This window comes from Panthera uncia, assembly GCF_023721935.1.
Source record: "Panthera uncia isolate 11264 chromosome A1 unlocalized genomic scaffold, Puncia_PCG_1.0 HiC_scaffold_17, whole genome shotgun sequence".
NCBI classification, from domain to species: domain Eukaryota; kingdom Metazoa; phylum Chordata; class Mammalia; order Carnivora; family Felidae; genus Panthera; species Panthera uncia.
Window position 1 is genome coordinate 59,175,328 of NW_026057577.1, and position 18,878 is coordinate 59,194,205.

General features: G+C 37.6%; 1 protein-coding gene across 1 annotated transcript; it reads left to right on the forward strand.

The window, feature by feature from the left end:
* The first annotated feature begins 6,479 nt into the window (after positions 1–6,479).
* On the forward strand, positions 6,480–8,214 carry SPZ1 (spermatogenic leucine zipper 1). Its single transcript, XM_049649721.1, has one exon. The coding sequence runs from the start codon at positions 6,780–6,782 to the stop codon at positions 7,893–7,895; it is 1,116 nt and encodes a 371-aa protein (XP_049505678.1). The 5' UTR covers positions 6,480–6,779; the 3' UTR covers positions 7,896–8,214.
* Positions 8,215–18,878: the final 10,664 nt, after the last annotated feature.

The window sequence follows — 18,878 nt, forward strand, 5'->3', positions numbered from 1 at the left end:
ACTTCTGTAATGTTGAAAGCCAACAGCACCACCTGGTGGTCTAAGAGAACACGCAGAGGATCACAGCTAACAGGTCTGTCCAGTTACATCTGTATTTTGCTTGTTTGAACAAAAATTTAATTTTCACATCATTTTTCCCCTAAATGGGTACATACAAGTACACTACTACATATTAAAGCAACCATACAAGTCCTTATATTTAAAATCAGACTCTGCACAGAATCCCTTGTGAATATAAAGAAGACTCTTAAATAGTCATCAATAATCAACTATGGCTTTGGTTTAAAAAAAAAAAACAACTATTAAACCAAAGTTGGAATCATTACAATCCCAGACTTCACGCTGTATTACAAAGCTGTAATCATCAAGACAGTATGGTACTGGCACAAAAACAGGCACTCAGATCAATGGAACAGAATAGAGAACCCAGAAATGGATCCACCAACTTATGAGCAAGTAATCTTTGACAAAGCAGGAAAGAATATCGAATGGAATAAAGACAAATGGTCCTGGGAAAACTAGACAGCGACATGCAGAAAAATGAACCTGGACCACTTTCTTACACCTTACACAAAAATAAACTCAAAATGGATGAAAGACCTAAACATAAGACAGGAAGGCATCAAAATCCTCAATGAGAAAGCAGGCAAAAACCTCTTTACCTCAGCCACAGCAACTTCTTACTCAACACTCTCCAGAAGCACGGGAAACAAAAGCAAAAATGAATTATTGGGACCTCATCAAAATAAAAAGCTTCTGCACAGCAAAGGAAACAATCAGCAAAACCAAAAGGCAGCCGACGGAATAAGAGAATATATTTGCAAATGACATATCAGATAAAGGGTTAGTATCCAAAATCTATAAAGAACTTATTAAACAACATCCCCAAAATACTAATTCTCTTATTTTGTGTAATTGTTCTAATTGTTCAGTAGTTTTGTTGTTGTTGTTTTTTATTATTTACATCCAAGTTAGTTAGCATATAGTGCAACAATGATTTCAGGAGTAGATTCTTTGATGCCTCTTACCCATTTAGCCCACAACCCCTCCAGGAACCTTCTGTTTGTTCTCTACATTTAAGAGTTTCTTGACACCCCCAAAACAAATAATCCTCTGAAGAAATGGGCAAAAGACATAAATAGACACTTTTCCAAAGTGGCCAACCAACACATGAAAAAATGCTCAACATCACTCAACATCAGGGAAATACAAATCAAAACCACACTGAGATACCACCTCACACCTGTCAGAATGGCTAACATTAACAACTCAGGCAACAACAGATGTTGGCAGGGATGCAGAGAAAGAGGAACCCTTTTGCATTGTTGGTGGGAATGCAAGCTGGTGCAGCCACTCTGGAAAACAGTATGGAGGTCCCTCAAAAAATTAAAAATAGAACTACCCTACGACCCAGCAATTGCACTACTAGGTATCTATCCAAGAGGTACAGGTGTGCTGTTTTGAAGGGGCACATGCACCCCAATGTTTAGAGCAGCACTATCAATAATAGCCAAAGTACGGAAAGAGCCCAAATGTCCATCGATGGATGAATGGATAAAGAAGATGTGGTATGTGTGTGTGTATATATATGTATATATATATATACACACACACATACACACATATATACGTATATATGTATATATATATATATATATATATATATATATATATATATATATAATGGAGTATTACTCGGCAATCAGAAAGAATGAAATCTTGCCATGTGCAATTACGTGGATGGAACTAGAGGGTGTTATGCTAAGTGAAATTAGTCAGTCAGAGGAAGACAAATATATGAGTTCACTCATATGAGAACTTTAAGAGACAAAACAAATGAACCTAAGGGAAGGGAAGCAAAAATAATATAAAAATAGGGAAGGGGACAAAACATAAGAAACTCTTAAATGTAGAGAGCAAACAGAAGGTTGCTGGAGGGGTTTTGGGGGGGGAATGGGCTAAATGGGTAAGGGGCATCAAAGAATCTACTCCTGAAATCATTGTTGCACTATATGCTAACTAATTTGGATGTAAATAATAAAACAACAACAACAAAACTACTGAACAATTAGAACAATTACCCAAAATAAAAATATACTTCCATATACCAAAAAAATCATCAAATTAAAATTATTCTTACATATTTGAGCAAGAAAATAAATTATAGTATTCAGTTATAACCCCCAAAAATAAATATCTGTAAGTCCATACTTCTATAAACATACTTGTTTTTTGTTTTTTTTAAAATGATTGTTTTCCATGTAGAGGATTTTAAGTTTATTTATTCTTTTTTTTAAAAAAAATTGTTTTAACCTTTATTTTTGAGAGAAAGAGACAAAGCTCAAGTGGGGAAGGATCAGAGAGAGAGACACAGAATATGAAGCCGACTCCAGGGTCTGAGCTGACCATGAGATCATGACCTGAGCCTAAGTTGGATGCTTAACCTTGGATGCTTAACCGACTGAGCCACACAGGTGCCCCTATTCATTTTTAGAGAGAGAACAAGAAGGGGAGGGGAAGAGAGAGCGGGAGAGAGAGAGAATTCCAAGCAGGATCCGAGCAGTCAGTGCAGAGCTCCACATGGGACTGAAACGCAGAAATGGTGAGACTATGACCCCAGCTGAAACCAAGAGCTGGTTGCTCAACTGACTGAGCCACCTAGGTGCCCCTAAAAATACATATATGAATGAATGAATGAATGAGTGAATGAATGAATGAAAAGTAAATACAGGAAAGAGACAGCTCTTCTTTACAATCAACAAATATAAAAGGAATGACAGAAATAGAAAATCACCTGTAGATCAATCACCACAGTAATAATTGTTGCATGAAAAACCAAACTCTGTGCTCTAAAATTATACCAATAGGTAAAAGTTTGAAAACAAACAGAATACTTTCAGCGTGTCAAAATATCTCTCCCAAGATGTTTGTTAATTTCAAAGGGAAAGAGTAACTTTATAATAAATCCAGCAGATATCACTTAATGAAGTGACTAGGGTTAACATCACCAGCAGCAAGACATATTGACATCATGTGTACTTTGATATGATTTATGTTTTGTTAAGGCACACTGGTTTTAAATATATATTTTTTAATGTTTATTTATTTTTGAAAGAGAGAGAAAGAGAGATTGAGACAAAGCACAAGCGGGAGAGGGACAGAGAGAGAGGGAGACATAGAATCCAAAGCAGGCTCCAGGCTCTGAGCCATCAGCACAGAGCCTGACACAAGTCTCAAACCCAAGAACCACAAGATCATGACCTGAGCCAAAGGACACTTAACCAACTGAGACACCCAGGCACCCCAAGGCAAACTGGTTTTAAAGAGAGAGAAAATTTTATACAAGTTTTCTTCTAATATTTTAGAAATAGCTCCTGCTCTTCTTTTTAAATTTTTTTAAAATTTTAATTCTAGTAGAGTTAACATGGTGTTGCATTAGTTTCGGGTGTACAATATAGTGATTCAACAATTTCGTACATTACTCAGTGCTCATTGGGATAAGGGTACTCTTAATCCCTTTCACCTATTTCACCTATTCCCCTACCCACATCCCCTCCAGTAAACACTAGTTTGTTCTGTATAGTTAAGAATCTGTTTCTTGGTTTGTCTTTTTTTTCCCTTTGTTTGTTTTGTTTCTTAAATTCCACGTATGAGTGAAATCATATGGTATTTATCTTTCTCTGACTGACTTATTTTGGCATTTGTTTTTTAAAAGTCTTTAGGTTATTGGGAACTTAGTGGACAGCAATTGTAAGACAGTCTAAATCTGTTTAATTTTCATAGTCACCCACTGAGAAAATGGGTCAATAAAAAAAAAAAAAGAAACCACTCTAGAAATCTTTCACCATCTCCAGTGAATTCAAATTTCAGTAAAATTAACAGAAATGTTATTTGAAATTCATTACACTTGTAAGAAGGAACGAAATATTTACATCCTCTTTTTAAAAAAATTTTTTTTTAATGTTTATTTATTTTTGAAGGAGAGAGAGACAGAGTGTGAGTGGGGGAGGGGCAGAGAGAGGGAGACATAGAATCGGAAGCAGGCTCCGGGCTCCCAGCTGTCAGCACAGAGCCTGATGTGGGGCTCGAACCCACGAACTGTAAGATCATGACCGAGCCGAAGTCAGATGCTCAACCAACTGAGCCACCCAGGTGCCCCTACATCCTTTTTTGATGAAAAAAGAATGATCTTTAGTATCTTGAACAAGCCACCTTCAAACTAGTTTCCATAAAAATTAAAGGCAAAAGTAATATCAGGTTTATGTCCAAAAGCATCAAAAAGCCACAAAAACAAAAATAAAGAATACATATTTTTCAATTATCCATAAAACATAAATGAACATTGATAATTAGGCCAAAGAAAAAATATCAATTTCAAAAGGTAGAAATATTTTATTTTCTGATTACAATGCAATAAAGCTAGAAATTAATGACCAAATCAGAAAAAAAATTCCTTTATTTTGAAGATTTAAAAATTGTCTTAAAAAATTTTTTTTAAATGTTTATTAAATTTTGAGAGACAGAGCACATGAGTGGGTGGAGGGGAAGAGAGAGAGGAAAACACAGAATCCGAAGCAGGCTCCAGGCTTTGAGCTGTTAGCAGACAGCCTGACACAGGGCTCAAACCCACAAACCACGAGATCATGACCTGAGCCAGAGTCAGATGCTTAATTGACTAAGCCACCCAGGCACCCTGATTTAAAGACTATCTTAAATGATAGTTTGAGTCAAAGGGGAAATACCAACAGAAGTTGGATCTTAAGAGGGAGAATGAAGGCATAAGGGCAATTGCTATCCTCTGTAATATCATTTTGTTTCCAGTTTATTTACTTTGAAAGAGAGAGCAGGAGCAGCAGAGAGGCAGAGAGAGAGGGAAAGAGAGAGAGAATCCCAAGCAGGTTCTGCACTGTCAGCGCAGAGCCTGATGCAGGGCTCAAACTCACGAACCATGAGATCATGACCTCAGCCGAAATTGGAATTGGACACTTAACCTACTGAGCCACCCAGGTGCCCCCTGTATGATATCATTGTATGAATTAGAAAAGGTGCTCCTTCTTCAAGTAGAAAAGAAAGACCAACACTGCTGCATCTGTGGATGGTCATGAGGCAGTGTCTCAGAGCCCAACTGACTAGAGATGTGCATGAGGCTCGGGGAAATTAAAGTCAGAGTGAGTTGGTAGCTATGAAAGAAAAAAACATAAATTTCTTTTCTCTAATAAAATAAAAACCATCTACAAGAGCATGAATTTTCCCTTAAGACTGGATGCAAACTTCTAGTTAGTGAAGTGCTTACTAGAAAGATTTTGAAGGCAAAGAGAAAGTCTCACATAAGGAATGTTTCTTTTGAATTTAATATTCTCAAGGTTCTGATTCCTAGGAACAAAAAGACAAGAATGCACTAGGTTTAATCCATTTCAGTTACTTTTCTATAGCCCACTACAGGATCTAGTTGTTTCAAATGCTTTAGATAAATTATGCTATTTTTTAGCAAGTTCTTGTGAAAAGTAATGATCAAAGTTTTATATCACCTGTAAATGAATCAGGAACAAGTGTATAAGTCTGTCTTAAAGGATGCCTATTTTTAAAGCTAAGAAAAGTCCCAGTTTGTAATTATGTTAAGGAACCACTCAGATATTCTCTTTTTACTGCAGTGGATTTTTTTCTTTTCTTTTCTTTTTTTTTTTTTTTTTTTTTTTTTTGAGAGAGAGGGAGCATGCCAGTGAGCAAGGGGCAGAGGAAGAGAGAGACAGGGGAGGTGGGGGGACGGGTAGCAGGGCTCACTTGATGCAGGGCTTGTGTTTACCTGAAGCAGGGCTCTTGCTCACCTGATGCAGGGCTTGTGCTCACCGCAAGCAGGGCTCAAGCTCACCTGAAGGGGGGGCTCAAGCTCACTCATCGTGAGACCAGAACTCACAAAAACATGAGATCATGGCCTGAGCCGATGTCAGATGCTTAACAACTGAGCCACCAGGGCACCCCTGGAATATTTTTGAATGCAGCAATTCCATTTCTCGATTTCTCTAAACTCACGAAGACATGCAGCACTTTTTGGGTTCTATTTTGTACGGACAGCTTTGTTTTATGGTAGTATCTCTCCTAGGAGCAATAAGGTTCCAAGGTGCTATGAAAGTCCATGGAGAAGTTTTCACACCATGCACTTAGGTGGTAAAAAAAAAACAAAAAAAACAAAAACAAAAACAAAAAACAAACAAACAAAAAACCATGTTGCAGTTGAGTTTGGGTTATAGGTAGTAGAGATGAGGTTGGGAGGTCATAGAATACAGTTAGAATGAGTTGAATAAAAACCTAGAAAAGTAGGGAATTTTGGAAAGGACTGGCATAAAGGTCTTTCTGGGATGAGGAGTAGGTGTAACTCAAGATAGATTTTGATTCGTGAGTCATTGGGTATGGGGGTTAAGAAGTTTCTATTGTGACAAAAAGAAACAGAAGCTGGAGATAGGCCACAATAGTGCAGTGACAGAATAAAGACCTGGTTGCTAGGGTCAGGGAATGAACACTAGAAGTCTGGAGAAGGGGAGATGGACCCTAGCTCCTGGTCCCCTTACTCACCCTCCCTCTCCCCTAGGTCATCTGAGATGTCACCTTCCGCTTAAACATCATCTCCCTGGTTTGAGACCTTAGCTCTGGTCTCTGGACTTCTGGTTGGTTTTGTATTCCCTACCCATTTGCACAGAGGACCACCCCCTTCCCTTCCTGGAATTTCTAAGGTTTTCTGCTTGCCACATGCTGTAATCACCAGCCCTACTAACTCAGCTGAGATGGAAGTGTCCGCCCTCTCCAAAACTCTTAAACCTACTCCTGATCTCAATCAAGAGTCCTTGGATCCTTGGATTATCATTGCCTTATTCGAAATTGGATCCCTTCCCCCTGTCTCCTGGGGTTCTCTCCCTTCCCTAAATAGTAGTGGTCATCAAGTAACTGAACAACAGACTGCACAAAAGTTTGAAAATCTCTTAAAAGAAATTAAAGACATCATTAAAAGTGTCACAAGTTGTGGAGAGAAGATCACAGAAACAAAAGATTCTTTTGAGGAAACCAGTATTTCTGAGGATGTGTCAGAACTTAAAGAAAAAATCAGAGAACTTGACAAGATAAATAAAGTGTTATTGAAAAACTTGCTTGGTAGTTCAGACCTAGAGAAAGAACAGAATGTAAAGAAACAGGAGATGATATTGGAAAACCAGAATTCCAAGGACATGGTACAAACTTTTGGAAAGGATTTGATAAGTCATTCAGAAGAAAACAGACCCCTTAATGAAACTCAATTAAGCAAGGAAAAAGCAAATTACAGACACCATCATGTTCAAGAAGAAAACATCAAACTTAGGAGCAACATGGAGCAGTTACTACAGGAAGCTGAACACTGGAATGTGCAACATACTGAGCTTAGTGAACTAATAAGATCATATCAGAAATCTCAGAAAGACATACAAGAAACTCTTGAAAATAATGGAGTGCATTTCCAAATTCAACCAAATAATGAGGTGTCAGCTAAGCATGAACTGGAGGAACAAGTGAAGAAACTGAAACATGACACATATTCATTGCATTTGATTGCAGCTTTGCTGGAAAATGAATGTCAAATCTTACAGCAGAGAATAGAGCTTCTCAAGGAACTCCATCATCAGAAAGAGGGAACTTGGCGAGAAAGTCCAATTCAGATAAATTGTGAACAAGACAAGAAAAAACAGAAACTATCAGAAACAGAGTATAAGGAAAAAATGCAAGGAAGAGATGGTACATCTCAGAAAAAACACAAAGTCTACAAAAGCCTGGATGCTTGTAGTAAGAAAGCGCTTAATAACCGCTTCAATACCCATATTGCAAGAAGAGATCTTGTGGGAAAAAAGAGGCCATCCAGCAGCCTAACTTAGAAAATACAAAATTAGAAGAAAAGACAGTTCTTCAAAAACTGTAATACATCAACTCCAGGCATAACCAATCAGCACACCTAGGATAGATCTGTTGGTTCAACCAAGAGCAAGCTGTAGAACAAGAGGATTAACACGTTATTCATTACCTTAGTACTTACATAAGTTTGGTCTTTCGTGACCTTTATTGTCAACAACAAGTTCATAACCTGTCATACAATTTGCTTGTTTTGTTGTAGTTATTAGAGATTCTATGACCCGTTAACCAAGAAGGAGAAGTTATCAATCTAATCTAAATAAAAACAAGAATGAGCAATGAAAAGTTTTTATTTTCTTTAATCATTTACTGGGTAAGGGGAGTTTTCTTGGGAGGAAGTATATAACACTTTAATTGCGAACCTTTAAAGCTCACTTTTTAAAGACATGTTTCCTTTTCTTATTATCTATTGAAGTGTGGGAAGTAGTGAAGTAAAGAAGCAAAAAAAAAAAAAAAAAAAAAAAAAATAATGCTGATAAACCACCCCAGAACAGTTTTTCTCTTCTCGTAAATCTCCACATTCCCTAGCACTATTTTTTCTAATATTCCTCCCTTGATCCTCCACCGGTAAACAGTGGGCATACCAAGCAGCAGAGGCCTTAGGTGAAGGATACTTCAGTTGGTTTAGAAGAATAGATACATATCTGGATTTTGTTCTGTGCTGGCAAAATGCTTTCCACTCCTCCAGGTGGGGGCAGTAGAGTTACCCAGGGGAAAAAGCTGTATCTTTTATTAAGGGAGCTGGACTTCTGATTCCCGGAAAAATAGAGCACATGCATTTCTTCCTCTTCTATTAAGTGTGCTAAAAACCCTGGACGTTATGTATAAAATGAACATATGAAGATTCTGAAATGGAAAGAATGAGATGGACTATCCGGAGACCCTGAGACTTAAGGAACAGCATGATATTGAATTTCCTGGGTTTTCTTTCTATCTCGTATATCCTGGAAAGAATGTTGGAGGAGCCACAACCCAGAAATGCCAATGTACTTACACACAAAAAAATGTTCCCTTTGCCTGCTCTCCCTTGGCAAAGGATGAGGAGAGAGACAGTCTTGGATAGGAAAAGGAGAGGAAGGGGACTCTAGCCAAATTGCATGGAAAATGCCATGTCTCCACCCTCACCCTACCAGTAAATACTGGGTGGCAAGCCTAGACTTTCACCTTTGCCTGGTGGTAATGAGGCACTCCTCCCCTTTTCTTCTGGGATGGTACAGAAGAAGCAGAGTGGGGACTCTGAAGTCCTACCTCCACTTCATGGTAACAACGTGGTCCTCCCCAACCCCCTCCTCCAGTGGATTAGAATGTCATGGAGGCCTTATGCTGCTTTTTTACGCAATTTCCCTGCTGGCACAGCATCAGAAGAGGCCTGCTAAAATAGAAGGTTTAATAAGATCCAGGGTGTCATAATAAAATGCTAGAATGTCCTGAATACGTAGAAAAATCATTAATTATACCAAGAACCAGTAAAATCTCAATTTGAATGAAAAAAGACAACAGATGCCAACATTGGGATGACATAGATGTTGGAATTATCAGATAAGGATCTTAAAGCAGTCATTATAAAAATGTATCACTGAGCAATTATGAACACATTTGAAACAAATGAAAAAATAGAAAGTCTCAACAAATAGAAAAAATAAAGAAGAAACAAATGGAAATAGTTGTAAAATAAACTCACTGGATGGGCTTAATAGTAGAAGTTGATGTCAGAGGAAAAATTCCATGAAACTGAGGATAAAACAGTAGGAATTACCCATTGTGAACAATGGAGAAAACAGGCTGAAAAGAAAAGAGTTTCAAGAACCTGTGGAACAGTAACAAAAGATCTGACATTGGTGTCATCAGAGACACCTCCCCAAAGGGGCAGAATGTGACATGAAAAAGTATTCAGTGAATATATGGCTAAAAATCCTCCAAACTTAGTAAAAGGCATCAAGCCACAGATTCAAGAAACTGAGTGAACTCCAAATAGTATAAACTCAAAGAAGTTTGAGGCACTCAAATTTCTGAAACCTAAAGACAAAGTAAAAATCTTTTTTTTTTTTGTAATTTTTAAATGTTTATTTTTGAGAGAAAGAGAGAGCTGAGTAGGGAAAGGGGCAGAGAGAGAAGGAGACAGGGAATCTGCTGACAGTGCAGAGCCCACTCGGGGCTCGAACTCATGAATCCATGTGATCATAACCTGAGCTGAAGTTGGCCACTCAACCAACTGAGCCACCCAAGCACCCCAAGACAAAGTAAAAATCTTAAATGCAATTAGAAAAGATTCATTAAACTTAGGGGACAATGATCCAAATGACAGTGAATTTCTCATCAGAAACCATGGAGGCCAGAAGGAAATGGACATGTTTCAAGAACTGAAAGAAATGTGACCCAAGAATTATTTACCCAGTGAAAATATCCTTCAGAAATGAAGATGGAATCAATACATTCTCAGAGGGTAACTGAAAGAATTTGTCACAAGGTCACATCTGTCTGAAAACAATTAGAAAATGAGATTTTTAACTGGGCAACCATGTTGCCCAGGCAGAAGGAAGAATTAATTTTGGAACCATGTGAAGTATTGAGAAAATATTTTTGTATTTCTACACAGGGCTTTCTGGGAAAGTTTTGTGGAACCTTGAGATCTTGGACTAAAAGCCAGCTCTAGAAGATAATTCAGAAAACATGGATAATTAGAACTAAAAAGATGTAAGTTCGGGAAATGTGTGTTTTCTTTTCAAGTTGGGATGAAGCGTGGAACTCCAGAGATATCTCTTGAGTTATAAAGCTGGAGACATTGGGCTTCTCTGGCCCCTGGAGAGATTTATTTACATTATGAAAGGGTTAGAGAGAGTACAAGGATTCTTTACATCTTGTCTTCAAGGAGCAAAGTGTTTTTCCCCCTTCTTCTAGAAGGGTAGGAAGACAGTTGCCTTCTTTCCTAAATAAATGCCTAGATTCATTTTCTCCCTTACAGTACAGACCCTATTGCCTGTGGGGTGACATCTGGTTTTCATTGTGTCTCTCCAGGGATAAGAATTAAAGCAGGGAACCAGCACAATTATTATTATGTAAGTAATAATAATCTGTCTCTCATCCAAAAATGTCATGTGTATATTCAGGATTTTATAAAAATGAATGTGAAAAGTCCACAAAGACAATCACAATCTCCACCATAAATTCTATTATGAATGAAGCATAAGGAATAAGAATTTTTCATATGTTGGAAGTACCGAATATACAATTTGAAATATTGCTTCCTACTCACAAATTTACAATCAAACCAGTAGTTACTAAAACAATCATATTTCCTTACATTTGACTTTCCTTCAAATGGAAACTACCATCTATACTATTCTATTTTCCAACCATCTTGATTAATAAAATATGCAGTTCATTTCCATACTTTACCAGATATATGGTTCATATTGCCAAGAAAGAAATTATTGCCAAAATAAATTATAGCTTTTTAATTAAGCTTCTAGTACAGCAAGTAATTTCTGCTATTTCAGACCTTCTAGATTTGGCATTAACTTTAACATTTTATATGTGTAAATGCAATTATTTTCCTACCACAATGTTGTATTTATTTTTTTGGTCCAAATCCAAAACATGCAAGTGAGAATTTCTAAAAGCAAGGCATTTTTATAGGTGTTTCATGTGGGTTCCAGTGGTAATGATCTATTCTATTCCTTCAATCAATGTCAGATTTATTTGGAGACATCTCATGGCATTTTATATGTGGAAAGAACTTTAGGGCATCACTTGTTGGCAGGGAAAAGCCAACGTGTGAAATCAGTTAAAATCTTGGACAAGAATCGGTACTGATCTAGTCCAGAGTTGTTTCACACTGTATTTTCTCATACCTGAGAATCAAATGGCAATAAATATCAAGCTACGGAACTTTAAAATTTTCTTTCTTTTTCTTTTTCTTTCTTTCTTTCTTTCTTTCTTTCTTTCTTTCTTTCTTTCTTTTTTTTTTTTTTGGAGTCAGAAAGCATGAGTGGGGGAGGAGGGGCAGAGGGAGAGAGAAAATCTTAAGCAGGCTCCATGCTCAGTGCAGAGCCAGATGTTGGGCTCCATCCCACTACCCTGGGATCATGACCTGAGCTGAAATCAAGAGTTCGACAGTCAACCAACTGAGCCACACCGGTCCCTGTAAAAGTGTTTCTATTGCCCTAAATTCTCTCTGAAATTTGGTATTGTCAGACTTTTTTTTTGTCTTTTTAAAAAAATCTTAAAATTTTTTTTAATGTTTATTCATTTTTTAGAGAGAGAGAGAGACATAGCATGACCAGGGGAGGGGCAGAGAGAAAGGGAGACACAAATACCAAGCAGGATCCAGGCTCCGAGCTGTCAGCACAGAACCTGATACGGGGCTTGAACTCTCAAACTTTGAGATCATGATCTGAGCCCGAGTCAGATGATTAACTGACTGAGCCATCTAGGTGCCCCCAGAATCTTTTTTATTGCTCCTGGCTGGCTCAGTTCATAGAACAGGCAACTCTTCTTGATCTTGAGGTTCAAGCCCCATGTTGCATGTAGAGCCTAGTTAAAAAAAGTCGTTTTACTTTTTATTAATAGTATTAGGGGGTCACACTTTTTGGGAGGGGTCAGACTTTTAAAAAAATATTTATTTATTTTTGGGAGAATGCAAGTGGGGGAGGGGCAGAGAGATGGGGACAGAGGATTGAAGTGGGCCCTGTGCTAACAGCCTGACAGCAGTGAGCCTGATGTGGGGCTTGAACTCAAGAACCTTGAGATCATGCCCTGAGCCAAAGTTGGATGCTCAACCGACTGAATCACCCAGATGCCCAAGGTGGGGGTCAGACTTTTTAATTTGGTGGTTGTGTAATAGTACCTCATGGTAGCTTTAAATTGTATTTCCTTGACTATGGAGTTTAGTCAAATTTTTATATTTTTGGGCCATTTTAAGTTTATTTTGAGAGAGAAAGAGCATGTGTATGCACATACACACGCACAAATGCGGGAGTGGCAGAGAGAGAGAAGGAGAGAGAGAATCTCAAGCAGGCTTCTCACTGTCACACAGAACCTGACTCGGGCCTTGACCTCACAAACTATGAGACCCTGGCCTGAGCTGAAATCCAGAGCTGCATCCTTAACCGACTGGGTCATGCAGGTGCCTCCCAATTATTAATTATAGGAGTTCTTTATATATTTTGAACACCAGTCCTGTGATGTTATGAGTTGCTAACATTGTCTCCCATTCTATGGTTTGTCTTTTTTTTGTTGTTGTTCTCTATAGTATCCTTTAGTATACAGAAGTTTAGTTTCAGTGTAGGCTAATTTATTAAACTTTTCCCTTTTAATTATAGTTTAAGAAACCCTTACCTAGATCATGAATAAAAGTCTTCAAAAGTCCTTTTCATTTTTTGTCTTTCATACTTATTTTTTTAATCTTTCTGGAATGGATCCAGAGAGATTTATCAAGACATTTATGTTGGTTTTCCAAGGGTTCTGCAATTATGGATGTTTTCATGTCCTTTTATTATTTTTTTTTTTTACTATTTAAAAAAAAATTTTTTTTTAATGTTTATTTATTTTTGAGACAGAGAGAGACAGAGCATGAACAGGGGAGGGGCAGAGAGAGAGGGAAACACAGAATCGGAAGCAGGCTCCAGGCTCTGAGCCATCAGCCCAGAGCCCGACGCGGGGCTTGAACTCACGGACCGCGAGATCGTGACCTGAGCTGAAGTCGGACGCTTAACCGACTGAGCCACCCAGGCACCCCTTTTTTTACTATTTTTTTAAAAGTTTATTTCTTATTGAGAGACAGAGAGACACAGAGCAGGAGAGGGGCCAAGAGATGGAGAGACACAGAATCTGAAGCAGGCTCCAGGCTCTGAGCTGCCAGCACAAAGCCCAACACAGGGCTCAAACTCACAAACCACGAGATCATGACCTGAGCCAAAGTTGGACGCTTAACCAACTGAGCCACCCAGGCGCCCCTTCATGTCCTTTTAGCATGTCTGTGCTTTCTGAGCACTTTTTAACCTTTCTTTTCTTTTTTTATTATTTTTTTTAAGTGCCCTAGAGTGGCTTCTACTTAATCCATCCCAGCTCACTTTTTTAAAAAATATTTATTTATTTATTTTTGAGAGAGAGAGAGAGAGAGAGAGAGAGAGAGAGCGCGACAGAGCACAAGCAGAGGAGGGGCAGAGGGAAACACAGAATCTGAAGCAGGCTCCAGGCTCTGAGCTGTCAGCACAGAGCCTGACGTGGGGCTAAAATTCCACCAACCATGAAATCATGACCTGAGCTGAGTCGGACCCTTAACCGACTGAGCCACTCAGGTGCCCCTTAACCTTTCTAATAAGAAAAAATATGAGAAGCTTTATATTAAAAAAAAAATAAGGATGGTATAATGGGAGAAGAATTACACAAAGAAGGAGGTGATTCTGTGTCCTAACTTGTCTGGATCCTAATTATTTCTTTTGCAAGATGAAGATAGTAACTTTCTTTTGGACCAATGACTAATGGTCAATGATTCCCTGTCTCTCTCTCAGCTAAGGTCTTATTGTTCTCTGGGGTATAAAAACAGATATGATGAAAGAATTAGAAACTAATTAGAAGGAAGCATGGCCAAAAAGGAAAGAAACAATAGGCACACAAGATGTCCAGAATTTGAGGTCATCGACAATTTTTTTTATTGTATTTTAAGTCCAGTTAGTTAACATACAGTGTTATATTAATTTCAGACATACAATATAGTGATTCAAAGAGGTAACTGATATTTTCCAAGGTAAAAGAAAGATACTACACAAAGGAGAAAGTTACCAGATCAAAGTGAAGTAAAAAAAGTGGATTTATCGTCATCATCATCACATTGGCATTTTTATTATTATTTTCATATTTTTCCACAAACCTGATTGAGGTAGAAAATTATTATTGCTATTATTATTATCAATTATTATAAGTAGGCTCCACGCCCAACATTGAGCTTGAACCTACCACCCTGAGATCAAGCATGCTCTATATGCTGAGCCAGACAGGCACCCCTACAAAATTGTTTTTAAAATATTTCTTACCATAAATAAAGGCCTCAGGCAAAGATTCATCATCAGAGTGTCACAGTCAGTTGAGACTTTGGTTTTATTTTATTTTTTCTAACAATTACATCGTTTTCCAGAGGAAACTGCCAACTACTAATCCATATTTAATTAAATCTTCTCTCACAGGGAGGTATACATCATTTTAGTTGGCACTGGTGTGTTATAAAGCTTCATTTTATGAGGAACTTAATGCTGTGGTTTGCGTTCTGTTTTGATTGTAAGATTTTTTTTTTCTTTTTTAAGTAAGCTCTACACTCAACATGGGGCTTGAACTCACAACCTCAAGATCAAGAGCCATATGCTCTACCAACTGAGCCAGCCAGGTGCCATTTAAACATTATTATTTTAGGGGTGCCTGGGTGTCTCAGTCAGTTAAGCAGGGGGAGGGGAAGAGAGAGAGGAAGAAACAGAATCTGAAGCAGGCTTCAGGCTCTGCTCTGTCAGCACAGAGCTCAACAGAGGGCTTGAACTCACGAACTGGGAGATCATGACCTGAGCTAAAGTCGGGCTTAACCGACTGAGCCACCCAGGCACCCCTAAGTCAGTATTTTTATTATTATTATTTATTATTATTATTTTTTTAATTTGCATCTAAGCGTATAGTGCAACAAAGACTTCAGGGGTAGATTCCTTATCCATTTAGCCCATCCCCTTCCCACAATCCCTCCAGTAACCTGTTCTCCATATTTAAGAGTCTCTTATGTTTTGTTCCCTGGCCTGTTTTTATATTATTTTGCTTCCTTTCCCTTGTGTTCATCTGTTCTGTGTCTTAAAGTCCTCATATGAGTGAAATTGTATGATATTTGTCTTCCTCCGACTGCTAAGTCAGTTTTTTTACAGGGATAATCCTCCAAGGAAGAAAAGAGAATGGCACCTTTCAGTAGTCACTGTATTCCCAATGTGTTGATATCACTTACAGTAATATTTATAGACTTTCCAGTAGTATTTTCTGAACATCAGCTTTATTGATGAAAATTATTTTATTTTATTTTTTTAATTAAAAAAATTGTTTTTATTTTAGAGAAAGAGAGAGAGAGAGAGAGAGAGAGGGAGAGAGAGAGAGAGAAAGCAGGGGCGAGGGGCAGAGGAAGTTTGAGAGAGAATCAGGGCTCAATCCCACAACCTGAGCTGAAATCTAGAGTGAGATGCTCAATTGACTGAACCACCCAGGTGCCCCAAAACTTATTTAAAAATTTTTTTTTTTAACGTTTATTTATTTTTGAGACAGGGAGAAACAGAGCATGAACAGGGGAGGGTCAGAGAGAGGGAGACACAGAGTATGAAGCAGGCTCCAGGCTCCGAGCTGTCAGCACAGAGCCCGACGCGGGGCTAGAACTCACGGACCGCAAGATCATGACCTGAGCCAAAGTCGGCCGCCCAACCGACTGAGCCACCCAGGCGCCCCTATTTTTAAAAAGTGTATATTAGCACCTATTATTAGCACCTCTGACAGGCATACACTCAAATGTGCCCATAATCTTCTTTAATTAGGGTGCATTTTCTGTTTACCTAGTACAATTGTTATTTATTAAAAGCAACGAATAGACAATATAATTTTCTTAGCTGACCTTCAGTGATTAGTTTTATTTTGGGCCTTGAAGTCTTCTGAGTTCATGTATTTATTACCAACATAGAAGTTTTACCTTATTATACAGCTTTTTAAAATATGCCTTTATTTTGTTAAGCTGGGTTTGGCTCTTCCTTAGAGGTTTCCACTGAGAAGCTGTGTCTTGGAAGATAGAAACTTAGTGGAAAAACATTCAGTTTTCCTCCATCGACAAAGAGCTTAGCTGTAGATTTTTGTAGATATTCTTTGTCAAGTAAGGAAATTTCCCTCTATTCCCAGGTTTCTGAGACTTCTTATCAGTAATAAGTGTTAAATTTTGTCAAATGCTTTATGTATCAATTGATATGATCATGTGATCTTTAAAAAATTAGCCTAATTGCTCTTTCTCCTCTTAAAAAAGGAGGGGAGGTGACTGGGTGCCTTGGTTGAACATCCAACTCTTGGTTTCTGCTCAGGTCATCATCCCAGTGTCATGGGATTGAGCCATGTGTAGGGCTTCATGCTGAGCATGGTGGCTGCTTAAGATTCTCTCTCCCTCTGCCCCTCTTTCCCACTCTGCCCTCTCTCTCTAAAATAAATAAACAAAATAAGTCCACTAATATGGAAGACTATGTATTAATTTTTTAATATTAAACATATATTGCATCCCTGAAATAAACTCACTTGGTCATGGTATTATTATTATTTTTATATTGCTGAATTATATTTGCTAATATTTAAAAAAAATTTTTTTAATGTTTATTTGTTTTTGAGAGAGAGACAGAGTAGGAGCAGGGGAGGGGCAAAGAGAAAGGGAAATGCAGAATACAAAGCAGGCTCCAGGCTCTGAGCCATCAGCACAGAGCCGGATGAGGGGCTTGAACCCACAAGCAGTGAGATCATGACCTGAGCCTAACTCAGACATTTAACCGATTGAACCACCCATGTGCACCTATGTTTGCTAATATTTTGATAAGAATTTTTGTGTCTATATTCACAAAGGATATTGGTCTATAGTTTTCCTTTTTGCACTTTTTTTTTTTTTTTAAGTAAGCTCTTTGCCCAGTGTGGGGCTTGAACTCATGACCCTTAGATCAAGAGTCCCATGCTCCACGGAATGACCCAGCCAGATGCTCCTTTTCTGCACTGTCTTTGTTTCATTTCAGTATTACTGAAATATCTTTGTTTAATTACTGGCTTTGTAAAATGACTTGTGAAGTGTTCCTTTCTCTTTTAATGTTTGAGAAGATTATGTATAATTGATGTTAATTCTACTTTAAACATTTGGCAGAATTCTTCAGTGAAATTATTTGGGCCTGGAATTTTTCAGAGGCAGATTTTCAACTATGAATCAATTTCCTTAATAGTTATAAAGGTATTCAAATGATCTATTTCATATTGGGTGAGTTGTGGTAGTTCATATTTTTTTTGAAGAAGTGATCCATTTCATCTAAATTGTCAAATTTATCTGTGTAGAGTTGTCAAAGAACCAGTTTTTTGTTTCATTGATTGTTTTTCTCTTCAATTTTATTGGCTTCAGCTTTCCATTATTTCCTTCCTTGTGCTGGCTTCGGCTTTATTCTTGTTCTTATTTTTCTAGTTTTTGAGATGGGAGTTTATTGATTTGAGTCTTTTGAAAATTCCTCAGAGTACCAAAATCATAACTGAAATGTATGATTGTTATACAGCAGTTGGTAAACTTTTCTCTTTGTTAAGTTTTGAAGGATATTATTTTTCAAAATTATTTTCTAATATTTGAGGGATTTTAGGAAAAGTTAAATTATAATTGTATTATATTCCATATTCTACTTGAGATTATTATCCTGTGATCTAATTTCATCAGCATGGTTCAATACAAATATCTGTATGGAAGGATCTTGTGAGTACAAGAATATAACAAAAATAAGCCTTATATGAAAGCTACAAGTCTTGTACTGCACTGAGGATAAAGCTGGGGAAACTTTTTAAGGTTTCATAATCTGGAAAACCACACAAAATAGGTATTTTGGGAAAAATAGAGATAGAGTCAAAATTCACATGATAAAAAAGAAGGGAATGAGAATTGTAAATTAGAGGATTTTAAACAAAACCCATTTGTATATGGTACTTTGCTAGATAATTTAAGGCCTACTTTTTATTTTATAGGTAATATTTCTATATCTATGCAAAATTCAAGAAGATTCAAGAAGAATGTATGGCATAATACTCTTCCTACTCCACCATTACGCTAAACCATGAAGTTAGAATGATGAATAAACCATAGTCCCTAATTTCATAATCTCATTAGCCCTACAAGTTCTATCCTCAGCCCTCAGGCTTACCCTTCCAGACAAAAATCTCAGGGA